Here is a 15846-nt window from a genome sequence, read left to right on the forward strand (position 1 = left end):
ATACCTATAAAAAAATCTATTGTAAATATACATTACGGTCATTATTCGTGTAATTACTTTACGTGTCAGTTCTTAGCATTTTGTATATAGCAATGCCTAAATTATATAGATATGTTACACATGTGAATCTATATTTTTACAGTGAAAAATGTTGTAAGAATCCTTTTTTTTTAATTTTTAAAAATAATTATAAGCTTAATAAATTTTTATATTTATTAACAAAAAAATACAGTCGAGATGTATTTAAATGAACAATTTTTTTTTATGCTCGTGAACTTAAACTGGTACAGTTTAAAACTTATAAATAGGTAACTAACTACACTTGTCATACTCTAAAGCCATTGAACTTGATTTTTGCATTGAAGGTCATTTATTTGGAATTATAATTTTTGCTTTAATGCATATTAAATGCACTTAAATCTATAAATAAAATCTCAGTACAGACTTCATCCCAAAATAATTATGTACCAATGTATTTTATGTTTTATTTATAGCAATTAAACAATAAATCTTGGAAAAAAATATTGGGTTTATGTTTATTATTCTTTTAATATTTTAACCGTTATAAAGCCATAAATCATAAAATATATATTTATCTTGAGATAATTAATCCATTTTATTTTATTTTAATTCTTTTAATAAAAATATTAAAATAGTTTTAATGTTTTAGATACAGGGACGGGTTTATTTATGTGGGCATTATTTGCCTCTTGTATCGACTAGAGCTCGAGCAAATAAAAACTAAATGCTATAAATTTAATAAAAAAAATTATATAATTATATATAAAATATCAGAAAAATCTGTAAAGAAATAGCATTTTCTACTTTAAATTTAAACAGTATAAATACAGCTTACTGCATTTCTTTATATGAAGGCCCCGGGCCGTACGGAATTCCTTCATATAAATCTGGCACATTTTAGTTGGTATTTTAATCAAATTAATCAAATAAATTATAGATTTTCTTTATACGATTTAGAATTTGATTGCATTGGTACGTAATACGTGACGTGAAAAAACTCGACAATAACTCAAGAGCTTTACAAGTTAACAATCATTTTCACTGCGAAGCTTAACGTAGAAATGGTATTATCTACAAAAAACCTTTCAAGGAAAAGAACATTTAAAATGCCTACGTGATGTGGTTCACGCTTATAAGGATAACTCCACCAAATCGATTAGATTCCGGCTCGAGTGATCGATAAACGCATAAATTTACTTAAGAAACAGATAAAATATTCTAGAATTTACAGAACATTCAATATGGAACGTCAGTAGATTGAAAAAAAAAAATATCCCGTGAGTCATACGTAACCCTTTTATTTATCATTGGCCGATTTAAATTTGAATTGTGAAATTGAAAAATTGTTCGTACGCTTCATTATCATATAGGACTTCTATAAATAGGTCAATTTTATAAAATGTATAAACAATTGATTGAATACTTTATATACAAACAGAGGACGTTCTCGTGAGAATTTTAGAATTAAATTTATGGATAAATCACGTTGTAATTTTAAGCTTAACTTAATAATATTTGGATCCAGTTACAGTTTTTTTTTCTTCTCTATTATACAATTCCTTTCATTCAGACAGAATTGGTGCACGTTTCAAATCTTTTTCCGGCCTCGTAGCGGCGAATAAAAACACCATATGTCGTTTTCTAACAATTGAAAACCAATTAGAAACAATACAGACTCGTCACGTGCTTCTGTGTTTTCATGTAACTCATTCATATCATAGGGTTGATCGGGAATTATCCTCACAGAAATGAACTTTATAACAAAAAAAAAGTAATAATAATTCTGTTGCTTCCTTATGCAATTTATTCTTTAGAATAGAATATAATAAATCCAATAACAATTAAATTATTTTTAAAAAATGTAGAAAAAATTAAAGAACTTCTAAGGAATTTTTATCCGTTTGAACTGATAATTATTCTTCTTTTATTTTTAAAATGATTATTAATATTCATTTCTTTACTAATTAATAATTTCATAATATAAAAATAATCGATAAATATAATCAAACCTCTGAACAACGGACACTAACAAACATTTAAAAAATGGCCGTTGTTTGGAGGTCATTTCATATGAATTTCTGTTAAAAAAATTAAATAAAATCTCCGAAAAAATAGCCGCTATTTAGAGATGGACGTTATTAACGGTTTGGCTATTTTAAAATTCTTCTTAATATACAACTCAAAATTAAAGTCCATGAATGTAAATGGACAAATATGCTTAATTATTAATTAAATTATAATTATATAATTAGCTGTACTTCGGCAAAACAATAAGGAAAAGATATAAAATCCGTTATAAAAGACGTTTGCTCTCCGAGGGACCAATTTATTAAAAAAATAAATAAATAAAAAAGCTTCTCTAGTAATTTACAACGAAAACGATCCGACGACATATTTATCTCTAGGAGCGGGTTTGGGGGGTGCAGGACTTATCTGCATCCCCTTATACGGGGGTTTTTCCAGTAAATCCGGATATTTCGGGTAGTAAAAAATTTGGAAGGCATATTATTTCCTTTCTGCATCCCTCTCTTGAGATTTCTGGATCAGTTATTGGTTATGTAATCAGGCATATGATCAAGAATATATTACCCTTTCAATGCATCCAGAAATACGTTATTATGTGACTTTATTCGGTTTAAGTTTTACTGCGAATTCAACAGCGAGTTTTCACAGCATTCGTCAATGTCGTCTCGATTGTGGGCGCCATCTTGAATCGTACAAATCTCGTTGGCCGTGAGACTTGTGATTAAACGACTCATTTTCCAGTTTTTCGGAGTAAATTTAATTGTTTTTTAAATCTGATCCCGTGAATAATTCATAATTAATTATGTTTTTATTACGTTTTATTTTAAAAATTAATAAATTAAAAATAATTACCTTAAAAGAGTGAGCTTGTATGAAAACATTAAGAGATTAAATACTAAAACAGCACACTTTTTAATTAATATAAAATGTAGAAAAAATATTAGACTATATTTTTATCATTTTTTAATAAGAAAAATGTTATTTAAAGATTATTTTATGGATTTTTCGTGAAACATTTTCAAACACGTCTGGCATGAAAGCAAAATGTGAGCTTTAGGTTATTATTTACATTAAAAATATAAATTTTATAATTATTTTACAGTATGCAATCACTATTTTTCTAAAATTAATAAATAATCAAACTGATATCGAAGTAAAAAAGTTAGGTATATATTTTTACTGTTTTTTTTTATGGCAATTAAATATCAAAATACAGTCAAACCTCTGAACAGCGGATACTGATGGAAACATTAAAATGTGGCCGTTGTTTGGAGGTTATTTTGTATGCGTTTTTATTCATCGTTCTCAAAAAATGGCCGCCGTTTAGAAGTGGACGTTGTTAGGAAGTGGCCATTATTAGAGGTTCGACCATAATTGTAAAACTTGTTTTTAGAAAAACGTTCTGTTATATATATATATATATATATTCCCTTGTGGCTGAAGAAAAAAGATATCAACTCTGCCGGAAAAATCATTTATGATATATTGTAATCAATAATTCTCTTCGTGTTGCTGCCGATCTCTACGCGAAACTTCAAAATTTTCTCATAAAGATATATACTTTCTGTGAAAAATATGACTTTTCTACAATATTTTGATATATATATATTTCTATATTTTAAGTTTTATTCTACTAAGTTTTATTCTTCATACTACGCCCGAATAAAACTTTCTGATATATATATCAGAAAGTATGAAGAATAAAACTTAGTCAATTTACTTAGCGATGCGTCGCTAACAGTAGATTAAGTAGAACTGATAATAGGGGGGACGAATTAGAACGTGCAAACCTGCATTCACCCACGTACAGTACAATGAATTAAGAGCCGAATGGGGAGGGCCAAATTAGAACGTGCAAATCTACACTCACTCATGTACTGTGAATAAAGAATAAACCCTTAGATTTTTAAATGTTGTATGAGTGTATTTGTCTCATTTAAATCTTTTTCTGATTTTTATTATTTTATTTTTCATCTAGAAAGGTAAGGGGCCCAGAGCCCTGTTTCTCTGGTTATGCTTCGTACTTGGTCGTGCAGAAACTTCACTTAAATTGTTCCAAATTTCAATTGTTATATTGATAGTTTTTAAAATCAAATTTATTTTGATAAAAATTTTATAGAAAAATATATATAAACACGAATTTTTCTATATAAAATTCTTGTTAAATATAGCGTCACTTTACTATCATGTTGATGGTAACAGCATTAGAGTAACTTATACCTTAATGAAGCAAACCTTAAGCTAAAATTACCAAATTAAAATTAGGGACGAAAAGGCAAAAAAATTCTTGTAATGAGAATTTATAAACAACATTTAAAAGAATATTTTATCAGGAAAGAATCAAAATAAACTGGATTTAATAGTTTTATTTCATATAATAGCCAACAGATGGCGGATATGGTACTACAGTTATCATTATTGGCTCATTTTTTAAAAATTCGAATTTAAATTTGAATTCTTCAGAACCGATTTTTGTAAGCTGAAAACTTCCAGTACACCAATAAGCTCGCTAAATTTAAATTTACTCGTATAGGCAAAAATTTGGTGAAGTCCATTAATTAACGTATGCAGTTTGAGAGGGGTGGAGGCATTGTGGATTTTTAGTAGCATACGAGCCTATACTAGTTATATGAATAAACTATCAGTTAGAATACATTTGTAGAACTTTTTAGTCATTTATTCAATGTCAGGAAAGTTACAAACTATTACACGTAACTAAAAGGAGGGGTCAAAAGTGAATCAAAAACTGTACGCACGTTTCAAATCTTTTTCCGGCCTCGTAGCGGCGAATAAAAACACCATATGTCGTTTTCTAACAATTGAAAACCAATTAGAAACAATACAGACTCGTCACGTGCTCCTGTGTTTTCATGTAACGCATTCATATCATAGGGTTGATCGGGAATTATCCTCACAGAAATGAACTTTATAACAAAATAAAAAGTAATAATAATTCTGTTGCTTCCTTATGCAATTTATTCTTTAGAATAGAATATAATAAATCCAATAACAATTAAATTATTTTTAAAAAATGTAGAAAAAATTAAAGAACTTCTAAGGAATTTTTATCCGTTTGAACTGATAATTATTCTTCTTTTATTTTTAAAATGATTATTAATATTCATTTCTTTACTAATTAATAATTTCATAATATAAAAATAATCGATAAATATAATCAAACCTCTGAACAACGGACACTAACAAACATTTAAAAAATGGCCGTTGTTTGGAGGTCATTTCATATGAATTTCTATTAAAAAAATTAAATAAAATCTCCGAAAAAATAGCCGCTATTTAGAGATGGACGTTATTAACGGTTTGGCTATTTTAAAATTCTTCTTAATATACAACTCAAAATTAAAGTCCATGAATGTAAATGGACAAATATGCTTAATTATTAATTAAATTATAATTATATAATTAGCTGTACTTCGGCAAAACAATAAGGAAAAGATATAAAATCCGTTATAAAAGACGTTTGCTCTCCGAGGGACCAATTTATTAAAAAAATAAATAAATAAAAAAGCTTCTCTAGTAATTTACAACGAAAACGATCCGACGACATATTTATCTCTAGGAGCGGGTTTGGGGGGTGCAGGACTTATCTGCATCCCCTTATACGGGGGTTTTTCCAGTAAATCCGGATATTTCGGGTAGTAAAAAATTTGGAAGGCATATTATTTCCTTTCTGCATCCCTCTCTTGAGATTTCTGGATCAGTTATTGGTTATGTAATCAGGCATATGATCAAGAATATATTACCCTTTCAATGCATCCAGAAATACGTTATTATGTGACTTTATTCGGTTTAAGTTTTACTGCGAATTCAACAGCGAGTTTTCACAGCATTCGTCAATGTCGTCTCGATTGTGGGCGCCATCTTGAATCGTACAAATCTCGTTGGCCGTGAGACTTGTGATTAAACGCCTCATTTTCCAGTTTTTCGGAGTAAATTTAATTGTTTTTTAAATCTGATCCCGTGAATAATTCATAATTAATTATGTTTTTATTACGTTTTATTTTAAAAATTAATAAATTAAAAATAATTACCTTAAAAGAGTGAGCTTGTATGAAAACATTAAGAGATTAAATACTAAAACAGCACACTTTTTAATTAATATAAAATGTAGAAAAAATATTAGACTATATTTTTATCATTTTTTAATAAGAAAAATGTTATTTAAAGATTATTTTATGGATTTTTCGTGAAACATTTTCAAACACGTCTGGCATGAAAGCAAAATGTGAGCTTTAGGTTATTATTTACATTAAAAATATAAATTTTATAATTATTTTACAGTATGCAATCACTATTTTTCTAAAATTAATAAATAATCAAACTGATATCGAAGTAAAAAAGTTAGGTATATATTTTTACTGTTTTTTTTTATGGCAATTAAATATCAAAATACAGTCAAACCTCTGAACAGCGGATACTGATGGAAACATTAAAATGTGGCCGTTGTTTGGAGGTTATTTTGTATGCGTTTTTATTCATCGTTCTCAAAAAATGGCCGCCGTTTAGAAGTGGACGTTGTTAGGAAGTGGCCATTATTAGAGGTTCGACCATAATTGTAAAACTTGTTTTTAGAAAAACGTTCTGTTATATATATATATATATATATTCCCTTGTGGCTGAAGAAAAAAGATATCAACTCTGCCGGAAAAATCATTTATGATATATTGTAATCAATAATTCTCTTCGTGTTGCTGCCGATCTCTACGCGAAACTTCAAAATTTTCTCATAAAGATATATACTTTCTGTGAAAAATATGACTTTTCTACAATATTTTGATATATATATATTTCTATATTTTAAGTTTTATTCTACTAAGTTTTATTCTTCATACTACGCCCGAATAAAACTTTCTGATATATATATCAGAAAGTATGAAGAATAAAACTTAGTCAATTTACTTAGCGATGCGTCGCTAACAGTAGATTAAGTAGAACTGATAATAGGGGGGACGAATTAGAACGTGCAAACCTGCATTCACCCACGTACAGTACAATGAATTAAGAGCCGAATGGGGAGGGCCAAATTAGAACGTGCAAATCTACACTCACTCATGTACTGTGAATAAAGAATAAACCCTTAGATTTTTAAATGTTGTATGAGTGTATTTGTCTCATTTAAATCTTTTTCTGATTTTTATTATTTTATTTTTCATCTAGAAAGGTAAGGGGCCCAGAGCCCTGTTTCTCTGGTTATGCTTCGTACTTGGTCGTGCAGAAACTTCACTTAAATTGTTCCAAATTTCAATTGTTATATTGATAGTTTTTAAAATCAAATTTATTTTGATAAAAATTTTATAGAAAAATATATATAAACACGAATTTTTCTATATAAAATTCTTGTTAAATATAGCGTCACTTTACTATCATGTTGATGGTAACAGCATTAGAGTAACTTATACCTTAATGAAGCAAACCTTAAGCTAAAATTACCAAATTAAAATTAGGGACGAAAAGGCAAAAAAATTCTTGTAATGAGAATTTATAAACAACATTTAAAAGAATATTTTATCAGGAAAGAATCAAAATAAACTGGATTTAATAGTTTTATTTCATATAATAGCCAACAGATGGCGGATATGGTACTACAGTTATCATTATTGGCTCATTTTTTAAAAATTCGAATTTAAATTTGAATTCTTCAGAACCGATTTTTGTAAGCTGAAAACTTCCAGTACACCAATAAGCTCGCTAAATTTAAATTTACTCGTATAGGCAAAAATTTGGTGAAGTCCATTAATTAACGTATGCAGTTTGAGAGGGGTGGAGGCATTGTGGATTTTTAGTAGCATACGAGCCTATACTAGTTATATGAATAAACTATCAGTTAGAATACATTTGTAGAACTTTTTAGTCATTTATTCAATGTCAGGAAAGTTACAAACTATTACACGTAACTAAAAGGAGGGGTCAAAAGTGAATCAAAAACTGTACACGTAATTAATGTAAGGCTCTTTCCATAGCTGTAGTATTATTCTATTATCCTCAATAATCAATAGCGTATCCAGAAGTTTTTGGAGGAGTGAAAAACGGAAACGATATGCCTTAATTTTTACTGATAACCCTCAGAAGAGGGTGCAGTGGTGCCCTGCACACCCCCCTAAATCTATCTGTCAGTAATTCATACTCTTTACCTCAATCTAAGATATCGAATTACCCAATTTTAGAGGTCAAATAAGCTTTAATGAACGGTGACACTTAATCAAAATGAATTTTAATTAGGTGTCACTATGTAAATACACGTGTAAATTTAGCTCTATTTTACTTCTTTCTTTTTATCATTCACCGCATCTTTATTATTTTCCAGCAGCCAAAAATATATATAAATTTTTTTTTACATTTTTCTTTTTTAGTGCGCTATCTCACGTCTTTATATCTGTTGTTTCTGTCGAAGGATAGTAAGAAAGATAAAAGAGATCCATTTTAAAAATTTCATGAGTTTAGAGAAGATTTTATTATAAATAAATAAAACATATGTTTATAATAGGATCTTGTGTAAACTCAAAGAAAACTTTTAAGATAATTCCTTTATAATTTATGCTTTATTCTGATACTCGTTAATTACTTCTATTTTAAAAAGCTGACAACGTTGTTGCTAGACTTTCCCGATATTTTTAATTATTTTTTATCCCTAATAATTACTTTCATTACCTTTATAAGTCTCCAGATTGGTTCGAGAGATATTAAGGGGATGGGGATCATATCTAACCAACCAATGGTCCGATTTTTCCAGAAAATTTCTATAAAAATTTTATCCTAATACACAAACCTCCCTGCAAAATTTCAGAAATTTTCAACAAAAAGGCACAGGAGTTATTAAGCTTTAAAGTAGATGGGAAAAAAATCGAGCTTCTTCCGCACACTATCATCCATAAATACAGAAAAAACTCTTTATTTTTTATTTTTTTGAATTTCTCGACGTTTCAAGATCATCTGAGTCCAAAAATGTAATAATCTTCGGGGGGTCATTTTTTGATCGATCGCTCAACTTTTCCTCTATTATATATATAATAGCCGGGAAAGTAAAATGCCCTTTAAGAATGTCCTTCAAATTCTCTTATTCAATTAAAGAATTCGTTTAAATTTATTATAAAACAAGCATAAAAACTTTCAAAGTTCCTTTACGATTCCAGATTAAAAGTTATACGGTGGCCCAAAAGTCAGTTAACCATTATAAAGGACTAAATAGCTGTACAGAATTTACAAAATTGCTCAAAAATGAGGCCCTTCAAATTATAACGCTTTGACACACTTTCACAAATCGTCGTCGACTTTCCTGGGGGAAAAAAGAAAAAATTGCTAAATTGCTTGTAAAAAATCAGGGTTAACTGACTTCTGGGGCAGAGTATTTAAGAACAAAACTTCTCAGAATCTCAATTTCCTATTTCCTACAGCTAATCGGAACAGAACATTTTAAGCACTTAAAGTGTTACTGGATAGAAAATTCTTCTATCGAAACATCTACTTTATCTTTTCCTGTCATTTATTATATTGCAGTTTCCTTTATGTCTTTCCATGTTACGCGTAACTCTTCCTTGTCGTTTTCTTCATAATGTACAGTAAATAACGTAAGAAAGAAAACTATTTCGAATCGATAATAATTTTTGTTATTGGTAATTTATGCTGTTTACAAAATAANGGTAAATAATGCAGATTCTGTGCCTTTATTTTTTGTGTAAGCAAATTGAAATTCTGCTTCCAACTCATAAGTTTTAATCCACTGTTGAAACTTTATTGCCAGTATCGACGTAAAACATTTTCTGAGTGTAGATAACAGGGCTATTGGTCTATAATTTTCTGGAGACATTTGGTCTCCCTTTTTGTAGATCATCGTTATTATTATTGAATTCCATGATTCAGGATAGGATAATGTTTTATACATTGTATTAAATAATTTCAGTAGTTTTATTTTGGAGTCTGTTGACAGGATTTTTAAGAATTTAGTTGGTATGTTATCGTCTCCTGGAGTAGTATTGTTCTTTATTTTTTGAATAACTTCTTCCAGTTCGTTCATAGTCATGTCATCATTTAAATACTCATCACAATAGAAATTTTTACCTGTTGGAATTTGTATATTTTTTATGGTGAACTTTTGGTAGAATTTTTTCCAAGTTTCAAAACTTATTCCAATGTTACTCCTTCCTAAATTATCTTTTGTTCGAAATTTTTTGATAGTATTCCAGAATACTTTGCTATTATTAGTGTTGTTAATCAAATTTAATTCGATTCTACGAAGGTAGTTTTTCTTTTTAGTTTTAATTAAGTTATTATAAGTTCGTTTGGCATTTTTATAATTCGTAAAATTTTCATGATTAGGATTTTGTCTGTATATTTTTAATTTTTGTTGCTTACGGAGTTTTTCTTTGTAACAACTACCATCATACCAGATTTTTATATTTTTATTTTGCATATATTTTTTTACTTATTATTATGTAATCATATTTGTAAATTTGTAAAATTGTTTGGAGGAAAAATACAAATCAGGAAGCTAACTTCTGTGTTGTTCACTTAAAAAGTTCTTCAGTAGGTTAAGTTACTAAGAGTTTAAGCGATTTTTAAATAGGTAACACGTAAGTTTCATATTGCTACGTTACGTTTTAAATCGGAACAATGCTCAATCATCGATTTTTACAGTTAGATATGTTGCGCTTAGCTCTGCTGATCGGTGTTTTACTACTAGCAAGTGCAGAAGATAAGGAAAAGGAAGATGAATCTCTACTAAAACGTCTAGTGTCTCGACTTCCTAACACTGCCAATTTATCAAAATTGGTGGAAAAGGTGGGTGATAGTCTAAGAGAGGCTGTTAATAAACTACCAAAGAATAATTCCCTAATGAAGCTAGCAGATAGAGTAGACGGAGGGGTAAAGAAGGTTGTAGATACAATAAAATCTCCTGAATCTTCGGACACACTACACTCTTTAGGTGAAAGAGTGAGAACAGGATTGAAGACCCTAACAACTCTTCTACCAGCTCCGAAATCTGACGATGATGATAAAAAGAAAAAACCTTTTGCTTTAGACATAAATATACCGTAATTATAACCTCATATTTTAATTAATATATATTTAAATATTCGTTTATTTAACTGTACTTAATTTACAGACACATTTTTTCCTTANTTTATGTATATAAAAAATAAATAGATTTTATAATTTTAAATTAAAATCAACAGAAAGTTTTTTTACTGCTTTCAATTTTTATTTGAAAATATAAATTTCTTAACCCACTGCTTCGAAAATAATCGCTTCACGTAGCGAGTTTTTCAGGACACTTTTTAAGGAAAAACAGAAAAAAAGTACATAAAAAACTTAAGAAATAAACTAAATTCGAATCATTAAGTAAATGCTCCGAAAATATAGAGTTAAAAAAAATAAAATAAATAAATAAAACACGTTATCTCCCGAAACCAACCTGACCCTAACTTAGTTTTTTTTTATCTAACATTTTCGACCTCAACCTTAACCTTACGATCTCTGAAATAAATTTTATCCTCATTCCTGAACTAGATAATGCATACGAATTAATTTACTTGTGTAAATATTTTAAATATACAAAAAAAAATTGATTTTCTAACAACAGAATTACATGAAAAATATATCTTCTATCGCACTTGACAATGAACGGAAAGGGATTTCTTTTTTAAAAGTTTTATCACGTTAAAGGATATTTTCCTGGTGCGAAAATATACTTCAAATAACTGAAATAGGATGTCGATTTTAAGGAAAAACTTTTGCACGAGAGGTTAATTAGATTCTTAAGGAAATGTGTCATCATTGTGATACGATTCCTATCCAATCCTCCTCTTAATTTCGTTTAACTTCGTTATTAAAACCCCCATTTATCTGCTGATTATCGACATTAAATGATGTCATACACGAAAAGATCGATTGTAATTTAACTTAAACGTCGATACATAATGTTATAATCGAACTGTAGATAATGTATTCAATATAGGACCGTAGATAATTAATAATTAACATAACAAAAACACCATTAAGATACTATAAAGTGTTATATTATACAGTTCTTTATCGTGTATTTAAAATTAGATTATTAAAAATGAGGTTATATTTGTTTATACGAAACTTACTTGGCTCGAGTTGAATATACTCTTTTAATTGTTTTTTGTATACGGGCGTTTAATGGTTAACACCTTCACTTTTTTATTCTCATTTTATTTATTTTTAGAAAATTCTGCTTAAAAACACCATCAAAAAACCATCAGGAAAGTTAGATTTCTGCTTGGTTAACTTAGAAAAAATTCTGTATAACATGGCTTTAGTGTTTTAATATTACACAGCTTTAATATTTAGTAACTATTATATATTTAAATTTAAATAATAATAATATTTTGATACAAACTATGTAAAAAAATAATAAAATATGATCCAATAAAAACGCTTGAAAATTAATAATTTTATGTGTATTATTTTTTCAAAATGAGTGTAAACAGTCAAATATTTTACTCACAAACATCTTCAAAATTAAATAAAACACAACTGCATCTGTAAAATTTATAAACATCCTACAGAATGTTAAAGAAAATTTTATCTTCATGTTTTTTTAGGAGACGTGTGGGATCTTATTCGTGTCTCTAGTTCTGTATATAAATATAAAATATACATTTATATTTATATGCAGGACCTGCACACACAAATAAGACCCCCACCCTTCTAAAGATACACAATACAGCTGCATTATATTTATTTTAATACATATAGCCCTATGTAGAATTGGAATTATAAATTGAGTTTCACCTCTCTCCTACAGCAATAAAAATATGTGAACAAAATTAATACAACAAATAAAAACTGATTTTTTTACTACTTATAATGTAAATTTTAAGTTATTTTATGTATAGTTGAACCTCAATGACGGACACTCTAAATAGCGGCCATTTTTAAATGTGGCTATTATTTAGAGGTTTGACTGTATATGTTACTTTTGCATTCNTTGCTTGCTATATTCACTCTTATTATTTAGTAATGAAAGTATATTGTTTATTTGCTAAATATTCTAAATAAATGCTTACTTTTTAATATTTTCTTTATAATATTAATAATTTTCTCATACGATAATAAGTATTCTCGATTCTATAGAGCAATGTGTTCCATAAATCAGGAACCGTAAGAGTTACGTTAATCTTCGTTTAATTTTTTTTACAGATAAAACAGCGTTAAGTAAGGAGGAACCTATTCAAGTTACTTTAAAGATGAGAACCCAAAGTCAGCAAGAAGTTGCTGAAAGAGTTTAACAGGCTGCATCCAGATCGCTGTATTTGATCGATGGGAAGTCTGAATGCAGCGTCTGAATGTGCCCTTTTGACTGTGAGTCACCACCATTAAAATACCTTGAATTGGTTTTTCCTTGCCCAACTCCACGCTTTAACCATAAAAGAATTAACATAAAATTAACACAACTATGGTTCCAGACTTATCCATTCTGCAAGCCTACACGTACAAACTTCCAAATAACATAGTATTATATATACTTTACGCTTCCAATTGAAGTACTGTACTGTACAGTACAGTACATACATTTCCTATACATTAATTTAAAGATAAATATTATACTTCATTCTATTTTAATTACATCTTAAAACAAGAGATCCTCCCTTTTCTATTCAAATTATTAATACACAAAACGGCCCATAAGTTAGTTAACCGTATTTTTTCAATTAAGTCAACAGTTTATTACTTATTAATCTAAAAAAATATGCAAAAAATACTCGAATAAAACAGAAAAATTAATCCTCACAGTGGTTACCTGACTTTTGAACCACCCCGTAATTATCAAGTATTTAAAATGTCTAAAAGAATTTTTTTAAATTTAGGTTGGCCATATCCGTGTTACGTCCACTGTTAGATTTAAATATCAGAAGAAAGAAAAAACAAGAGGAAGCCAAAGAAAGGAAAGACGACATCGAGAAAGAGGAGGATGTCAAGAAGGACAAGAAGGATGTTTAATAAGAAAATAAAAATCCTGTAATCATCATTATCATCCGAAAGAAACAGGGATTTTTTTACTATTATTTGATAGATACGATCAGTTAAAAGGCACGAATATTACTGCAAAAATCTTAATCTCGTAGAACGAATTAGACAGATTGTAGCTATTTTTTTATTTTTTTATTTATAGATTTTTATATTATTGTAACCAGCATCAAGTGTTGATAAATAAATAAATAAATATATATATATATATAATTTGCTATATTTACGGTAAATGATGTAAATAAACAGAAATCGATTATTTGCACTTAAACATGTTTCTTTTGTTTTCTCTTATTTCTCGAGAAACATTTACACAGATTATTTTTAAGAATATTTATATGATAAAAACAGCAGAAATTTTCCTTGATTTTTATCAAATGTAAGGAAATTTATCGTTCTTCACAATCTAAATTTTACCAATTACATTTTATAAGATTTTCCGGTCGTATAAACATGTTTAAAATTAATTTTATCTTAATGAGAGTTACGTAGATCATAAATATAATTAAGTTTAATTATTTTCTAATGGTTATAAAAATATTTAATTGATCAAAGTAAATCATGAAATTATTTCGTCAAAGATAAACGGACAGACATAAAGACGGATGAGATATTAAGATATGATTTTAACATGTTTGGAATTTATTTATTTATTCATTTCACTTCATAAGCTAATATTCTCCTTTAAAAAATACAACTACATTAAAACCTCGATGTAACGCCCTCCTATATAGCGCCAGAATAGAGAATTCTTTATAATAAATTCTTAAATGTGTAATTTTTCATTGCAAACATCAAGTTAAACTCATACATTGCGTGTAAACCTCATTACTAATCATAATTCTTAGAGCCTTATGCCACAAAGGACCTCGCTCCATCTTCAAAAATAGTATTAATATGTATGTTCCAGTGTTATTTAATGTATAATATAGTGCCTCCTGTATGCTATAGCTTATGGCTACGTACTTAAATCCAGCTTTGGACAGACATAAAGACGGATTATAAAGATAATATATATAAGAGTAACTCGTTCTCATTTTCATTAATGATATATTTATATATAGTATCAAAATACAATTAGTAATATTCTCATTAAACTTAATTCAACTTCCTGTACTTAACTGTACAATCATGATTCAATATACGTTGAAATTCTATGATTCATTACGCGTAAGACAATATATATATATATAGATATGTAGTCTACCTCCCTTGGTTTGGTTTGATGAGAAAGTTCTCCCCCCCTAACAGATCTCTCACGTGCTGTAGCACGTGAGAGATCTGTCAAGGAGAGAGGACTTCCTGTGAGAAATTGACTCTAATTAAGTGTTAAAAACATAAAAAAAACCCAAAAAATTGCACGTGGTCAGACAGTTGGTCAGGTGCGAACCCATGACTAGTGTTTTATCCACTTGGCTGTCTTCCTCTTTTCTTGCTTAAGTAATTTAAATTATTATTCAATTTTTTATATTAATTGTGACATTTATACATATCTTTTCTAAATATAAGTGTGTTTAGTATATTAAAGAAGCATAAATTTCGTGAAATTTTAACTATTTTTTCGTGTAAACATAATTGCCATAGTAAGAACTAGTCAGCAACTAAGTGTTGACTACCGAATGAAACCTTGGAAACTATAATATAAATTTTAATTTTCAAGGATATAATTTAAATATGTATCAACTTAAAATAAGTAAAAAAACATATATTTCTGCGTACTTTTATTATCTAAATTCAGAATTTGGTCAAGGTACTGTACAACAGACAGAGAAGGCCTTCGTAAAGAACCAA

General features: G+C 28.4%; 1 protein-coding gene across 1 annotated transcript; it reads left to right on the forward strand.

Moving 5' to 3' along the window:
• Positions 1–10577: 10577 nt before the first annotated feature.
• Positions 10578–14039, forward strand: LOC111628760. Its single transcript, XM_023372603.1, has 4 exons — positions 10578–10631; positions 10696–11093; positions 11165–11186; positions 13896–14039. The coding sequence occupies exons 2-4, from the start codon at positions 10702–10704 to the stop codon at positions 14037–14039; spliced, it is 558 nt and encodes a 185-aa protein (XP_023228371.1). The 5' UTR covers positions 10578–10631; positions 10696–10701.
• The last annotated feature ends 1807 nt before the right edge of the window (positions 14040–15846 follow it).

The sequence above is a fragment of the Centruroides sculpturatus genome, unplaced genomic scaffold (genome assembly GCF_000671375.1).
Source record: "Centruroides sculpturatus isolate CEXI.00-Female unplaced genomic scaffold, Cexi_2.0 scaffold634, whole genome shotgun sequence".
Taxonomy (NCBI): Eukaryota; Metazoa; Arthropoda; class Arachnida; order Scorpiones; family Buthidae; genus Centruroides; species Centruroides sculpturatus.